General features: G+C 42.8%; 1 protein-coding gene across 2 annotated transcripts in view; it reads left to right on the top strand.

The window, feature by feature from the left end:
• Positions 1 to 17,163, top strand: part of MTRR (5-methyltetrahydrofolate-homocysteine methyltransferase reductase) — a 31,632-nt gene that overhangs the window by 383 nt on the left and 14,086 nt on the right. For both annotated transcript variants that reach the window (XR_003138699.3, XM_025451166.3), the window contains exons 2-7: positions 1,517 to 1,679; positions 3,285 to 3,438; positions 5,804 to 5,921; positions 8,444 to 8,819; positions 13,982 to 14,104; positions 16,110 to 16,263. Coding sequence is in view for 1 of the 2 variants with exons in the window: in XM_025451166.3 (XP_025306951.1) it covers positions 1,551 to 1,679; positions 3,285 to 3,438; positions 5,804 to 5,921; positions 8,444 to 8,819; positions 13,982 to 14,104; positions 16,110 to 16,263 (1,054 nt within the window). In the remaining variant the exon portion in view is untranslated. The remainder of the gene's footprint in view (positions 1 to 1,516; positions 1,680 to 3,284; positions 3,439 to 5,803; positions 5,922 to 8,443; positions 8,820 to 13,981; positions 14,105 to 16,109; positions 16,264 to 17,163) is intronic.

Genomic DNA, 17,163 nt, shown 5'->3' with positions numbered 1-17,163 from the left:
TCCCGGCCTCTCCCGTGCGCGGGCCCTGCGGGGGCCGGGGGGCCGCACACCTGCTGGCTGCGGGGGGGGAGCTGGAGGTGGTGGGCTGCGGGCGTCCTGCCCCGGGGGGCCGGGGGGCGGGGGGCACTGGGGGCCGTGCCCGGAGCCCGGGAAGAGCTCGAGGTCCGTAGCTGTAGTGACCCGGGGCGGCGACCTTTGCCTCGCTGCCTCCGCGCTCCTCGTGTGCCGTCTTCGTAGCCTCCGTTTACCGGGTCGTTGGTTCAATCCGCGGATTTCTTGAGCACGTGCTCCGTGCCAGGCGCTGTTCTCTTCCCTAAGCGCGTTCCATGGTCTTAAACATGTTATCGGGCACGATTCGTTTAATTTCTTTATGGCTTCGTTTGTCCCTTCGCGTGGTCAGGTCAGGGGAGCATAAAATTACTGAGGGCCGGTTCCAGAAAAGCTAGGATTTGATCCTGGTTTGTCGAAATCTGCCCCTGCGAGTTGACGACAGTCTCCAAGTTTTATTTTATTCTTTCTAAGATTTTATTTATTTAAGTGATCCCTCCACCAACGTCGGGGCTCGAGCTCCCCACCCCAGATGAAGAGTCTCACCCTCTGGGACTGAGCCAGTCGGGCACCCACCAGTCCCCCAGCTTTAGAGACTGGATGAGTATGGAAACAAGTCTGTGTCCCATGGCTGCTTTTCCCTTCAGGAAAAAAACATATTCTGAGCTTGACTGTGCTTATATACACCCGTGCACTCACTTGTGTATTTGATAGGGAATTAAACAATAGGGTACGTAGTTTGATTGACTTCAACGCTGTGATTCCTTTATGTGGTATTACGACCATGTAGGAACAGAATCCTACACTTTCAATGGAATTTTTACTTTTTCTTTGTTAAGGTTTTATTTATTTGAGAGAGAGCATGCCCAAGAGCCAAGGGAAGGTGGGGAGAGGGAGAGGGAGAAGCAGACTTCCTCCTTGCTGAGCAGGGAGCCCGAAGTCAGCCGCATCGCAGGACTCCTGGCTCATGACCGGAGCCGCAGGCAGACGCTTAATTGACTAAACTGTGCAGACTCCTCTTATGTTTTTTAAAATAAAAATGTCTGAGGTGTATTGAGCGCCACTGTGTCTCAGCTCTGCTTCAGGTCTTTGCAGCTGGCACGTCCTTGTCTGGTGGGTACTGCTTTCCCCATTTTAAGGGTAGGGGAGCTGCAGCACAGATTATTTGAAAAGCTTGCCTGAGGTTCTGCAGTTGCACGTGACGGATGCTGGATTCAAGTGCAGGTAGTCTGACCCCAGCGTTGGATTTCTGAGCCATGGGCTTAGAGCTTCACTGCGGTATTTTCCCTGGTTTGATGAATTCTGTCTTTCTTAGACTCACTGACAGTTACTGTAACACCGAGAAGTCTATTTCATATTATATGTGGATATTGTTGGAACCTTTTAAAAAAGATTGTGAGGCAGGATTAATACCTGAGGTGTACTCCTTAGTGAAAAAGAAAATCCCTTTTTCTCTCCTGTTTTTCAGGTAATTGTTAATTTATAGCCTATGCTGTGAGGTGATGAGGAGGTTTTTGTTACTCTATGCTACACAGAAAGGACAGGCAAAGGCCATAGCAGAAGAAATATGTGAAAAAGCATTTGCACATGGATTTTCTGCAGATCTTCACTGTATTAGCGAGTCGGATAAGGTAAGCGGTTACTCATTTTTACTGTATTTTATACGCGAAGTAGTTTGGTTGAGAGGCGATGTTAAACAGCAAAGTAGGCTACTGAAAACCTCCATGCTCCCCCCCCTTTTTTTTAAGACAGAAATTTTGTTAACTGTGTTGTAAGATTTTTGTCTTTTTTTTTTTTTTAACACATAGAAGTGTAGGTTTGAGTTAGAACGGTGTCAAAAACAGACCAGTAACTACTCCTCAATCATGGGGAAGTAGTAGTGCTTGCCTTATCTCACAGGGTGGCTGTGAGACCTAATGAGGTGGTGTGTGTGTGCGCGCGCACGTATGTGCCTTCCTCCTCACGAATCCCAGTGCCCTGTTTGTATTTCCCCACATAGAAACCTTGCCCTTCATGTCAGAATGCCTCCAAGTGAAGGACCATGCAGTGCTTTTGTGGAGTAGAACTTAAAGTAAAAGCGTAAGGATCTAGAGAAGAGTCAGCTTCTTTAGGTCAGGGACTGCTTATTTTTATGCTCAGTCTCTGCAGAAATTCCTGCCTTAGGTTACATAAGGTCATAACAGATCTGTATTCTTCTCTCAGTTGTCTGATTGAGTTCTCTAGATTCTACTGCTTTCTACAATTCAGTCCATAGCCGTTGGCAGGAGCTTCTATATAAGCACAGGTAATGTGCCAGCCACATATACGTCAAATTTAGCTCAGTACTTTAACAGTTACCCTGCTGGTACACTCACTCAAGTTCATAACCTCCTCTGGTCTCTAGTCCAAAAGACTAGATGTCAGCAGCACAAGTGAATTATAAACTCAGTTCATAGGAAAACCTTTATGTGTCAGGGTCAAGATGACCTCAGATGTAGCCACTCACCCAACACCACCCTCAGCAGGTCCTGTCATTCTGCAGTAACTTCAGTGTTGGCATTGCAGGTACCACATGCTAGAATATAATCTGAATCTGTTACTACAAACAAAGTTGTCAGCATCATTTAACTAGCCCTGATTTGGCCCTGTGGGGTCACATCACCACCTAGGCCAGCAGCTATTTGAAAATTAGTGAGTAGTACATGTTTGCTCTCCCCAGCTGATTGATTTCTCCAGTTCCTGACCCAGGTCTAAACAGATGGCTCTCTACTTCCTAGGTCATGGTAGTCCTTTCCAGATGAAGGTACTTTAACAAACTGTGTCATTTTGGTATACAGCTTGTGCTGTAGCCTGTAAGCATTGAATCACCTGGTAATATGGTAGCTCAGATCCTTGTATCTGCGTGAAAGATAAGTGAATTCCTCAGAGTTATGAGCAGTGGAGCTCGTGGGATCATTAGAGATAGAGATAGTGAAGTACTCTTTTTGGAATATTTAAATTTAAGTGAGGATTAGAATAAAGAAGCTTGATCTCTGTTTATTCCCTCGGTATTCCAAGCTCCCTGGACCCTGAGGGAATGAGGGTAACATTTGCCCTTTCCCAACTTGGAAACGCTCTGTGCCCTCTGTGCTGTGAAGCCACGTGCAGCACAGATGACTGGCTCTGGGTATAGAAGACTGAGCTGGTTGCCTTGCTGATGTGTTAAGTCAAAACTATGTGCAGCCATAGATCCCTGACATGCCACCCTTGTTTTGTAGTATGATCTGAAAACCGAAACAGCACCTCTTGTAGTGGTGGTTTCCACCACGGGTACCGGAGACCCACCCGACACTGCACGCAAGTTCGTGAAAGAAATACAGGACAAGGCTCTGCCCATAGATTTCTTTGCTCACCTGCGGTATGGATTACTGGGTATGGACTGTGTTTGCCCTCTGCCTATGTTCAGCTATTACTGGTTTTAATTCTGGTATCTGAATGTATATAGTTGTATAGGTTTTGTTCTTAGTTTTTTATTTACACCTACACGTTGTATGCATTTCTATAATGTGCTGTGTTCTGTGAATGCCTCCCCTATCTCCATCCCACAGCAGCACCTCTGTGAAGCCCCTAGAGTAGCATTCTTAACCATCAGATTCAACCAGGAAAGTTTTCAGAATATCAGCTGCTGTTTCCCTACCACCCTCCACCCTAAAAAAAGCCCTGAAGGAACAACTGTGAATGCTGTTTTATTGTTTTCTTGTTTTGTTTAAAAACAAAACAAAACAAAACTCCCATGTAGATCTGATCTCCCTAAGAACCAGTGCCCTAGGATGATTTCTAATCCTAGCCACATGTCAAGATCAGTGGTGGGGGGCACCTCCAGTGATCCTTACATAATTGTTTGGAGGTGGGGCCCTGGCATCAGTGGTTTTAGAAGCTCCCTCGTCATTTTAGTAATTTTAGTGTGTATCCCAGGTTAGGAAACACTGGCTTGGAGCTCTGTAAAGTATAGGTTAGAAAACTATGATAAAGATCAGAAGGACTAGCTCAGCAAGATAGGACACTAGAGAGAGAATTCAGAGCCTATATTACTAGCTCGTGATCTATGTTCTTTGAATCTTCTTTGAGAATTATTTGGGGGGAAAGTATCTGGTAAAGATGAATTATGCTGTGATAAGTAACTGATTAGAAAATTGAGGTTATGACCCTGGCTAAGATCTGTCTTTGTATAACTTACTCAAGAGGGTATTTTAGAGGGGCATCTGGGTGGCTCAGATGGTTGAGCATCCATCAGCCATCATCCATCAAAAGCATGGTTGAGCTTTTGGCTCAGGTCATGATCTCTAGGTCCTAGGATCGAGTCCCAAGTTGGGCTCCCAGCTCATTTGGGAGTCTGTTTCTCCCTTTGCTGCTCCTCCTGCTTGTGTTCTTTCTGTCTTTCTGAAACGAATAAATAAAAAAGCTTTTAAAAAAGTATTTTAGAGTATATTTTTTATTCAAGTTTTTAAATTTCTTTATTTTCTAGAATGAACATGTATGTATTGCTTTAAAAAAATTCCTCAAAAAAAGAATCCAACTGGAGGTACCTGAGTGGCTCATTTGGTTAACTGTCTGTGTTCAGCTCAGGTCATGATCCCCGGGTCGTGGGATTGAGCCTTATTTCAGGCTCCCTGCTCAGTGAGGAGCCAGCTTCTGCCCCACCCCCTGTTCATGTGTGCATGCATGCTCTCTCTCTCTGTCTTAAATAAAAATCTTGAAAAAAAGTATCCAACCATTCTAGTCACTGTTATGCCATTTATGGCCTCACATTGCTCACTCTGTTCTTGTTGGGAAAGTACATGGAGATGATTAAACAACTGAGATATTGACACTTTTAATTTTTAAGGAAGATATTGACACTTCAACATTTTTGAGGAAGCATGAAAGCATTAGTCCATTTTCTGACCAGGAAACAGAAGTAGTTCCTCATTCACCTAACACAGAAATACAGGAAATGATTATGTTGCAGATGCACCTCTCTATGCTCTTGATTAGGGGTCAGTAATTCAGTAGAGGCCAGGTGGTAAACATTTTAAGTTTTGCAGACCATGTGTTCTTTACAACAACCACTTTGCTGTTGCAGCTGCCATAAACTGTATGTGAACAAATGGACTTGGCTGTGTTCCAACACATCTTTATTTACAGAAGAGATACTATACTTTATTTATAGAAGAGAAACTATTTATAGTGGTATTTGACCCACTAGCTGTAGTTTGCAGACCTTTGCACCAGATCAGAAAAATCTGCAAATACAGATGTTACATTTTTTTAAACTCACCTAATTCTTGTTTTAAGGTTTCCATTCTTTTTTAAAGATTTTATTTATTTATTCATGAGAGACAGAGAAAGAGAGAGGCAGAGACACAGGCAGAGGAAGTAGGCTCCATGCAGGGAGCCTGACGTGGGACTCAATCCCTGGTCTCCAGGATCAGGCCCTGGGTTGAAGACAGTGCTAAACCGCTGAGCCACACGGGCTGCCAAAGGTTTCCATATTCTTAGATTCAAGGTTACAAAAATGTGAAAATACTTCTCTTAACAATGGCCAAAAAGTGTTTTTTTTTGTTTGGATGCATTTGATACTTCAACATTGTGAAATAGAAGACAGTTACTTGCATACTTAGTATTACTTCAGAAAAAGTGAAGGTGTGTATTATTAATCAGAGCATGGGATGATATTGTTTCAAGTATTTATCTCCTCTGTAATCTTTAAATTTATATGTTACTATGTGTGCACTAATAGTCTATCTGGGCTCTTTAGGGCTGGGTGATTCAGAATATACATACTTCTGTAACGGTGGGAAGATCATTGATAAGCGACTTCAGGAGCTTGGTGCCCAGCATTTCTATGACACCGGACACGCGGATGACTGTGTAGGGTAAGAACAACGTGCTTCTCCTCTGCCACTTCCAGTCAGCCTTTATTTGTACTAGATGAAAGTTTGTGAGTTTATGAAATGTGATTTTTGACTTGGCACTGAAGATTTTATTTTGAAAGTGATATTTTCATTTTGTTAGCTTTTTTAGCCCTAGGACCACAGATCAACCTGAGCTTGATTTACATTTGTATTCCGTTGACTTTTTTAAGCGCCTCACCCATCTCCATACCTGCTAATGGAAGAATTTTGAAAGGATGCCACAGGACAGTTCTCTATCTTGAAATGTGTAGGCATTTGTAGGGGTCCACATTTTCTTTAGGAACGTTAATAGCCTTTATGTTTGTTTCTCTGCCATGTGCACAGAGTGACTGTGGGTCTTCACAGGGAAGGTGCCCAGCAGGCCGTGCTTCACTGACAGAGGACACAGACCAGGGGCCTTTAGGGATGCTACGTGCTTTGGCTCTCTCCCTTAACATCTTAATGAGCACTTGCCACGGTGCTAGGTAGAAATACAGTCCCCGTTTCCATTAGTTTACTCTTGTTTTTATAGTTCAGTATTATACCCTGTGTGCCATCTTTCAAATCCTCTTTATGTGTTTATTAAAAGATCTTATAATAGATGTTGTCCAACATAGTTTATCATTTAGCCTTCTGCTATTTCAGCAAATAACAGCACACCCACTTGATTTTTTTTTTCCTTCTTGGTGCATATATTAACTTCTCACTCACTTGACCTTTGTTTATGAATGATGACAAATTCAGCAAGTGCTTGCTTTTCTGCACAGTACCACCTTGCGTGGGTGTGCTGGGGATGCTTCTCTTCACTCAGCCCACTGTCCACATCCACTTTCTCCATCATTGGTAGGAATGAGCTGGATTTTTTCCACATCCCCAGCACACGTGTTCTGAATTGTGACAAAGCTCTACTACATTGCCTTGCATGTTTTGTCTGTCTATATTGATGTTTTTTTGTGTTTTTGGTTTTTGCCAGAATCCTGTTGCCATTAAGTGTTTTTTGTCTCATATGAGCCATTTACTTGCTAACTTCTTACAGAACCCGTTGGGCCTATCACTGAGTCCATATTTTTCTTCCTACAGAGGCTTTCAGTTTTCCTGTTTATTCACTGGATCCAGTTTTAAGATTCTGGACTGTGTTTTCCTCAACCTAACCACCTCACTTGAATTTTCCCTCTTCTAAAATTATTTTTAAGGAGATATCCTGGCTTATTGTACCAGCCAGCACATTGATGGGGTTAAGAACACAGAGTGGAGTCTAGTTACCTGCTTGCAGATCCTTGATTACCCCCCACCTCCCCTTCACTGACTGTGAAATCTTGGTCATATTACTTACCTTTTGTGTGCTTCACCTTTACAACTCTGTGAAATAGGGGGAAATAGTGTGTGTTCTGGAAAGTTTTGGGGAGGAACAGATGAATTGATACACGTTGTCCTCTTAGAATAATGTCTACCCTCTACTAAGTATTTTGTGGATGTTAGCTCTCTTGCTGGGAGGGTTACCGTCTTAATATGTCTGAGCTGCAAGAATGGCATTTTAAACGTAGCTGTCATTGTGGAACCCAGAATTTTATGTACTTGCTTTTCCAAAGGCTCTGAGGGAGGGATGTGTACTAATGAGATTATAGCCAGAATCATAACAAGACCGAGGTCTAAAATATGCCTTTTCCTGTTATTTAACTTTATGAATTAGAATTTAATTGATATGTCCTTTGAATTGTGATGAAAAATGAGAAGGTTGGTCTTTCCAAGATTCTGATGGATGGTTTCTTTTTATTGTACTTAAAGTTTCACTGTTCAGGGAATGTAGGGAATGTTGTTGCTGGCTTATCCTACTTTGTTTATTAGTAAATATGCTACCATATTATAAAACATACCTATGATTCTTTCAGCTTTTCTAAAGGAAAATTAGTGTGGTTTTTTTTTTCTTCCTTTAGACTCCCTGGAAATACTACCAAATGTTCAGGACTAGTTGAAGGTTTGAACTGTTTACTTAGTCAAAATACTTAGTATTAATCCAGAGTGATATCCTGGTGATACTTTAATCAATAGGGGAAAAAAAATTAGTAAATGAGCTAAGCAAAATAAATGGTACATTTGACATATGTAAATATGTGATATTAGAGTAGACTTGGATTTGGGTTAAGTGTCTTAGCCTCATGAGAATTTTACATGCTTACTTAAAATTACGACTTTTGAAATAAAGATTACCAACTACATTTTAAGAAGCTAAGAACAATCCTATTCCTGTTACTATTACTAAAATGATTTCATTTCTTTTCTGACCGTTATGCTCATTTTATTTACAGCTAAAATGCTAATGAACACAGAATAATGTTTTTAACTTAATTATGAGTATATTATGTTTTCTGATAGTCATTATTTTTGGTGTTTTTGACATTTGCATAGCATTCTGCCAAATAGACTGCCATTTTCCTATTATATATTTAAATGGAGAACTTAGGCATTTGTTGTTTTTTTTTTTCCTTTTTTGTTATAACCATCAGTTTAGAACTTGTGGTTGAGCCATGGATTAACGGACTTTGGGCTGCTCTCACGAAGCACTTTATGTCCAGTAGAGAAAAAGAGAGGAATGAAGCTCTCAAGATGGCATCTAATGCCTCCCAAAGGATGGAACCTGTGAAACCAGAATTATTATATATTGAATCACAAGTTGAACTTCTGAGATTAGATGATCCGGGGAGAAAGGATTCTGAGGTTCAGGAACAGAATGCAGTGAATAGAGATCAGTCGAGTGCTCCGACAGCGGAATCTCAGTCCTCACTTACCCACTCGATACCCCCACTCTCACAAGCCTCTCTGAGTATTCCTGCCTTACCACCAGAATATTTGCAGGTGCATCTGCAGGAGTCTGTCGGCCAGGTAAGTGGTTTTACTTTATGCCGCATGCTATAGAATATTAACTTATCAAGGGTGCTGCTTTGTTGTTGTTTATTACATTACAACAGAGGTCAACAAACTGGCTTGCTGGTCAGATGTGGTTCACCCCGTGTCTTGGAAGTAAAGATTTATAGGAACACAAGCCTGCCTGCCCATTCACATGTTGTCTGTGGCTGCTGCTCCACTAAACTGGTGGAGTTCAGTGGTTACCAGGAGGCTGTCAGAGCCTGAGATGGTTGCTGTCTGGCCCCTTACAGAATGTTTGCCTGTGCCTTGCAGAAGTGCTTGTATTACATCTGTCTTTGAAGCAGCAGATACTTAAGAACTCAGTTTCTCTGTTATTTTGGACAATTGTTTCTCATTTTAGGTGTGAGTCAGGTGGTGGCAAGTTGCTGTGGGCACTCGGGAGATTACTTTAGCTAAACTTGAAGCACTAATTTACAGTCAGATCTCTTTTCCAGCATGGACTTTTGATATCCTGGGATGCTTCACTTTGTGGATTATTTTTTATCTTGGTAATACCTTATAGGCTAGTTTTTGCCTGTATGAAATAGTTTTCTTTTGTCAAGTGTATTTCTTCTACCAATAAAGAACTACATCTGAAACTAAGTATGTACTATATGTTGGCAAATTTAATTTAAATAAAAAAGAAGTGCCTTTAAAGTAGTCTGCAAATTTTGAGCATCGGGTTGAATAACAGCTGATGTCTGGCTACTGTGTCAGTATCTGGCATCCTGAAACTCCTTCCAGCGTGCCTAGAATAAATTTCCATTGCAGCCAATCTTTCCATGAAGAGCCACGCCCTCTTTCTTTAGAGTGGCTGATTGTGGGGTTTCACGTGGGCTTTCTCTCATAAACCGCACCCCCTCAGTGCAGGATCCCTATTTGTTTCTTGATTCACTTTTAATGAAGCAAGGCTTAGACATCTGAGAGGCAATTTAAATATAACTTTCTAGTACATTAGAGCTGTTTGCCAACACTTGTTAGGATAGTGTTTTTTTTTTTTTTTAACATTTCTTTATAGTGTCTTCTAAAGGATTCAGATAAACGTGTTTATAGAAACAATTATCAGGTATTGTTTCCCACTTATGCCTCATTGTTGTGCAAATTTAAACGTTAAGTGAGGTAATTACAGGTTTGGGACTAGACCTGAGTGCCCTAGTAAACATAGGGTTGGATGGTGGGTGTGGGGCGATGGTGGGCATGGAGTGCACAGGCAGGGTGGAGAGCCCCATGTAGCATGTATGGATGTGTGTGGCAGAGGGATGTGGAAAGCGATTTACCTGCCAGGGCAGTTCAGCAGGAGGAGGCTCTGAGAACTTTTCTGTTATGGCAGGTGTCATTAAACAGGCTTCAGTTGCTGGTAATGTGGTTGAAAGATTTTAAAAATCTCAGCTAGTTAAGGCCTATTTGGGTATGTTTGCTCAAGGGATACACTTGGAAAAGGGGTTGGAAAAACATATATGTATACTTTTTTGGGGAGAGCATCCTCTTGGGATCCTCACATTAGGGAACCAAGAAGGGGAAGGGGGAGCAACACTGGACAGAGTGGGCAGTTGGGCTTTAGTGTTGGCTCAGCCAGTTCCGCTTCATACAGCATCTGGTCCCCATTCCTGGTGTCTCTTTGCCTGTGGGGTCTCCTGTGGGGTCTCTGGATCATGTGGTTATAAGCAGCAGGGCCTCTTACCATACCATCCCTTGGATTTGCCGCACAGCCCTTTCCTGCTCTGCACCCCTCTCACAGCTGGCTGTCTGTTGTGTCACCTGATGTCTGGGTCGGAGCAGTCGTCCCAGTTAGTGGAAGGCATTGCTCTAGATCCTACAGGGCCTTCCAGCTGATAAACTCTCCAGGTGAAGTGAGGTACAAGATGCCTAGTCCGTTACTGGAATGGGTGTCCTGTTACACCCCAGGATGTTGGACTCCTGGACATTATATTTAGAGCACTGGCCCCTCGGTCTGCACAGGGCATGGGCCTTACCAGAAACTCTCATACACAAGCCACTGCTTGCACCTTTAGTCTGATTAGCAAAATGTCTCTGATGTAGTGGGCTGGTGTGATGTTTTGCTGAATGTCCAGATGTTCTGTGTTGATTCAGACTGTTAAAACAGCTGGCAGGAGCATTAACACAGTCTTGTAGCAAAATTGTAAGTGGAAATTGTTCCAAGTGAAAGTGTGTGGTCCTTTTTAGGGATAGAGATGGGAAAGAGCACAATGGCTCAGTCTTTCCAGCTGCCATGTGCCTGAGGCTATATTAATCTGCTCCAGCCCAGGAAACCATCCTGCACGGAGGCTGCAGTTGGGGCTACTGCTGGCTTGTGTTCCTTGTGGTTCATTGTCCTCCCCCAGGATCCGCTTGGGTGTTGCAGGGACCAGGTTGGTCAATTAGATGGAGACCATACCTTGTTCTATACATTTTTAGGGATGCTATTGATACCTGCCATTCCTCAGGATGCTGTATTTTTTACTTTCTGCCTTGGTGAGGGGAGAGGAAGTGTCATATTCAGAGACTTCCTTTTGGCCTCCCCACTATATAGCCCTTAACCATAGGCCAAGAACTGAGTGGACCCAGGGCACCGGACCTGGTCCAGGGCTCCTGTTTACTGCCTGGCCCTGTAGGCCCCACTCCGGTGCATGACCCATGATGACACTGGGAGTTCCTGAGTAACACATAACTTGGACCCTCTTCTAGAGCTTCCTGGGTTACTTGGTGTTCCCCTTGGCCTAGTGTACTTTTACCCTCTGAGAGAAGGACTGGGAAGCCTTATTGAGTACAATTTTTGGGGTGTTGCCAAGTCTCCCACCTTTCCTGCTCACTGATAATTATGCCTCCCTCCAACTCCCGCAGGGCCTTGCTGGCTAAATGCTCCTACCTCCCTCTCTTCTTTGGTGGTTTGGGCTTTCCCAGTGTTGGCCCAGCCTGTTAGCTCTGGCCAGCAGAGTGGCCAGCCCTGAGCAGCTTTGTGGTGCCCCTCACCAGCATTGTCCTGTTGGCCTTGGCAGTGGTATATGCTCTGGGTGCACCTGGGAACATCATCATCTGATAGATTTTGGCTCTTCGTAGTTTCATCCACTCTACTGTGTCTACTTCTGAGCCTTTTAATCCTGTCTTCTAATGTTGGCCATGGAAGTCCCAGCAGTTCTGCCTCATTTAGTGTGGACTTTTGCTTTCTCCTTGTCCTCGTAGCCATCTCTGAAGGCTGCGGCCAGGGTGTTAAAGCCAGTGTCCTAGGATAGTGTTCCCAGTTAGCACATCCCTTCTGTCCAAGTTGATGTTCTACTCTCCTTGGTCCAGGACCTTAACATTCTGTCCCATGCATACTTTGCTGGCTTCTGCTGCTGTGTGTGTGGCTGCGCCCAACACTTTCTTCAGAGCGTAGCCCCTCGCCTGTGTTAGCTGGCCCAGCACATCTGTGGCCTGCTGTGTCGTGACTCAACCCTCATTGGCCTGGCAGTCGGAAGAGATGGGATGCAAGAGTGGGGCATGGGCGCATCCTGTAGGTAGAGGTCTTAATGCAAGAAGGAAGTCTTGCTCTTCATAGGAGGAAGTCATTTCTGCAGGCTGAGCAGGTTCAAGGGAATCTAAGGATTCAAGATTATCAACCCACGTGTCCTCCCTCCGCTGCCAGGAAGCCATTCTTTGCCCGTTAGGCCTTTAGCATTCTGTCAGGCTACAAGAGATGAGCAGCTTCTTTGTGTGCTACAGAGGATGTTCTCTGGCTTCACACTTAGTGTTTAATTGTTGATTAATTTTTCTCAGTTTTTTGCATAATTTCCAGAAGTGTCAATGAGGTTTGGCAAAACCCACAGTTCTGCTGGTCTTATCAGTGCCATTTCCCCATAGATCTCACGCACTAGCTGTAGTGTACTGGCTAATTCATTCCCTTTACAGTGCACCATCCCGCTTTGCTCTTGCACCGTCACCTTGTGATCTCACCGGTGTTGCGTGCTCACTGTCAGCCAGGTGGGTAATCCAGCTCCAAACTCCCATTTTAGCCTTTTTTCTTGAAACCACTCTAGCACCGGCTGTTACAGACTGGGTTCCTTTGAATCAAACTTTATGATTATTTTTTAGGTTATCCCCTTGGGATCCTCACCTTGGGGAATGGAGGGGACAGAAACCGGAGAGGACACAGTGAGAAGTGGGCTGTGATACGTCCCAACAAAGGCCCCAGCCACCCTCACGGGGTTCTCTGGAGCTGGGATGGCCCTTCAACATTGTCTTGATTTGGGGCAAAGGGGCTGGGCCTTTATAGTCATGGATTAATCATTGGATATGGGCTACCTTTGAAAGGAGGTGTGACCTGGAAATGCTGAAGTCCCTCTCAGAGGTGACCATGAGCTGGCCGAGGGCCCTCTGTTGACAGCATTCCCAGCAGCCTTGCTGAAGGCTGTCTTAGGTGGGGGGCATTGCTAGTGCCCCATATGTGATGATTGTCAGGCTCTAACCCTTTTCCCATTTTTTCCACATAGCCATTTATCCAATATTGACTGATTAGCATTTTGTAAGTTTCTATCTGCAACAGAACTTAGGAACATCAAGTTAGAAAAGGAGCAGAAATAGTACAATGAATTTGGCTTCTTTGCAGTTTCCCAAGGCCTGTGCTATCTAATACAGGAGCCACTAGCCATACATGATCATTTAAATCCAAATAAATAAAAATAAAAGAGTTTAGTTCCTCAGGCACATGTGGCTAGTGGCCTCTGTGTTGATCAGTGCAATGTATTGATCAGTGCAGTGGCCGCCACTCTGGGTTCTTATGAACACCTGTGCAGGGGTCTCCCAACTTCAAACATGTCCTTTCCTTTAGAATCTCCTTCCTAAAATCATACATGCATATAGTCTCCTTTTGCATGGTTTATTTGGAAGATTATTAGACCTTTATGTGAAAATGCTAATATCTGATATTTCCAGTAAATATCCCAGAAATTTGTCTAATAGCCAAGGAGTTTAAGGTATGGATGAGGTGTCTTTTCTGAAAGATTGAAAGACCATTGTTTGCAGTCATTTGCCTTAGAAAAGAATACTTAAATATCTAGGATATTTTATAAGATCATGTAGATCTTACCTAGACACTAAGTGAAGCAATGGTAAGTAAAATTGAAACTGCATTTAGTAATACTTTATCACATTTGTTTCTCAAGGAGGAAAGCCAAGCATCTGTGACTTCAGTGGATCCAATTTTTCAAGTTCCAATTTCAAAAGCAGTTCAACTGACTACAAATGATGCCATAAAAACCACTCTTCTGGTGGAATTGGACATTTCAGTAAGTTAGAGAATTTATGTCTCAGTACCGTTACGTTGTCAAGAAGTGTGGAGCCTTGTGTGTTGTTGTAGTCTGCACACTCAGGGAGGAGAGCCTCTGGTAGGATATCTGATCTGTCTGTCCTCCCCACCTCCCACCTGTTCTCTTTTCACTTCAGGAAGGGGCTAACATGAGGAGTGACCCTGGAGGTGACTCAGCTTGAAAAAATGGTGTTGCTCCCTTACTCAGGAAGCCACGAAAGAGTTCTGGAATCAGAGCAGGATTTTCCACGGGAGAAGAGGCCTGAGAAAGGCACCTGCTCGCCTGAAGTCAGCCAGCAGTTAGAAATAGAGCTCAGACCAGACAGGCCTAGAACGCTTCATTTCTCATAGTGGTGGTCCTCATTGCTTTGAGAATCTGGAAAGAGTCATGGTCCACCCCTGCTCCCCACACCCATGCCTTATGCATAAACATTTTGTATATACAGGGCCTTACATGCTGACTCTCTCAACTCCATCCATGAGCCCAACCCCTGCCCCAAACCACTAGCCTCAGTTAAGAAGCTAATTGCTAATCCTGTAACCTCAGTGCTTAAGTACATCTTCAAAGTTACTCAGCTGTATTTCAATGGAAGGCCTGAGAAGTGGGTTGTACTTTCAGAAAAGGTTGTGTCAGGGCTGTCCATGTAGATGTCATTGAACTTCTAATAGGGGAAAAAAATGACAGGCATCAAAACTACATGGTTTGCTTGTGTATCATTGAGTAGTTTTGCTTGTGTATCATTGAGTAGTTTTGCATTCCTTTGGAACATTTTAATAATCCATATTGTTAAATATTCGTTGTACACCAAAGCATTTTGCTTTTTATTCTGTTCTATACTTTTGTCATAAAACGGTGAAGGTTGGCCAGTAGGTGGTTTAGTCTTTGCCCCTCACAGGCCAGGGCTGTGAGCATGTGGGGTCAGAGGTCTCTCCGGATCCTGCCCTTGTTCTGCATCATGTTATAAATAGCCATGAGGTGGAAGGTGGCTCCTCCAGCCCATCTTCATCACAGTACCAACCAGGTGCTGTAACTTTTATGTTTCGTAAGGAAAAATAACGTGTCATCTCTCACCCCTCCTCTTCCCCTAAAGAAAGGAAACAGAACAAATGCAGACTGCCTTCAATAGTTTCTCTCCTTCATAACGTATGTTTTCATAAGAGGGATTTTTACATTGATTGTTAAAATATTACCTAGGCATCTTTTTTTTTTTAATATTTTTTTCTTTATTTATTTATGATAGTCACACCCAGAGAGAGAGAGGCAGAGACACAGGCAGAGAGAGAAGCAGGCTCCATGCACCGGGAGCCCGACGTGGGATTCGATCCCGGGTCTCCAGGATCGCACCCTGGGCCAAAGGCAGGCGCCAAACTGCTGCGCCACCCAGGGATCCCACCTAGGCATCTTAAATGAGAAAGATTTTAACTAATGTAAAAAATACTGAAGTGATATAAAGCAAAACATTGGATGACTTTGATTTTTTTTTTTTTTTTTAAAGTAACTCCTGGGGCAGCTCCGGTGGCTCAGTGGTTTAGTGCCACCTTTAGCCCAGGGCGTGATCCTGGAGACCTGGGATTGAGTCCCACGTCAGGCTTGTCGTGCTCCCAGCATGGAGCCTGCTTCTCCTGCTCCTCTGCCTGTGTCTCTGCCTCTCTTTCTCTCTGTGTCTCTCATGAATATATAAATAAATAAAATCTTTAAAAAAATAAAAAAATAAAGTAACTCCTGGGGCATCAGATGGGCATGTGACTCTTGATCTTGGGGTTGTAAATTTGAGTCCCACGTTGGGCATACAGATTACTTAAAAAGAGAAAAAAGTAACTCGTAATGAAAGTAAATTTGTTCAGTTGAGCTTGTTTTTTTGCAGTTAGAATCATTTGTTTCTAATTCATAAAAGGATCATATAATAAAAAACATTCTTTTGTTTCCCCACAACGAAAACTGTTTAATATGGGCTTTTTTTTTTTTTTTCATGTTTCTTCTTTAGAAAACAGATTTTTCCTATCAACCTGGAGATGCCTTCAACGTGATCTGTCCCAACAGTGATTCTGAGGTACAAAACCTACTGGAAAGACTGCAGCTCACAGACAGAAGAGAGTACTGTGTCCTCTTGAAAATTAAGGCAGACACAAAAAAGAAAGGTACAGCCCTGATCTCTTCTTAGGATGTCATTGGGCTACAGGTTGGAGGTCACAAGTGCAGGGGACCCCCTCCCTGCACCCTAGGTGACAGCTACACAGGTGGTCCGAGCACTTGCCATGGGTCAGTGGGCAGAACACAGGCACTCGCTGGCTTGTGGGTTTTTTAACTTTCACATGAGGTATGGTGAGTAGGATGATAATAGATTTTATGCTTATTTGGACAGTGTTAGACAGTAAAAATGCATGTAGCTGTAGTCTCGAAGAAGCTGGTAAGTTGTTGGGCTGGTTTGTTAACTTTTTGCAGTTAGCTTTATTTTGTTTTTGAGTTACATAAGAGTAGTCCTACAGTAAACTTATTATGTGAATTTTAAGTTTTCTTATCATGTGTATTTCTCATAGCATATTTATTGCTTACTTAAAATTTTATTTTCGTGATTAAAGGAAGTTTTATATATATATAGTTTATATATATATAAGTTTATATATATATATATATGTATATATTTGCATACAACCTTGAATTGGAGTTCCATCAGTTCTAAAATTCTTTTTGAGAATAATACACAGTGTTAATGGACAGGTGCCATCTCTTGGCTTTTTGTTCCTTGGCTTCGGATAATTTCCCTCTTAATTTGGTATACCTAGATTTGGTATCCTTACCAAAGATACTAAAGATCTATCTTTGGTAAATTAAGGTGTGGCTAATAATACTATTGAATTTATAATTCTTCTATTTTTTTTTGTAAGGTTTTTTTCCCCTTATGTTCATTTTGGAAATTTTTTTGACTGCATAAACATTGCCACAAATCATATTGTGTACCTTGGTAGCACAGTAATGTAAAGTATACAGTTGTGTTTTTAAGAATGCAAAAACATCTTAATCCTTTACTTTCTTTGTAA

The sequence above is a fragment of the Canis lupus genome, chromosome 34 (assembly GCF_003254725.2).
Source record: "Canis lupus dingo isolate Sandy chromosome 34, ASM325472v2, whole genome shotgun sequence".
NCBI classification, from domain to species: domain Eukaryota; kingdom Metazoa; phylum Chordata; class Mammalia; order Carnivora; family Canidae; genus Canis; species Canis lupus.
This window is presented reverse-complemented; position numbering and strand designations above follow the sequence as displayed.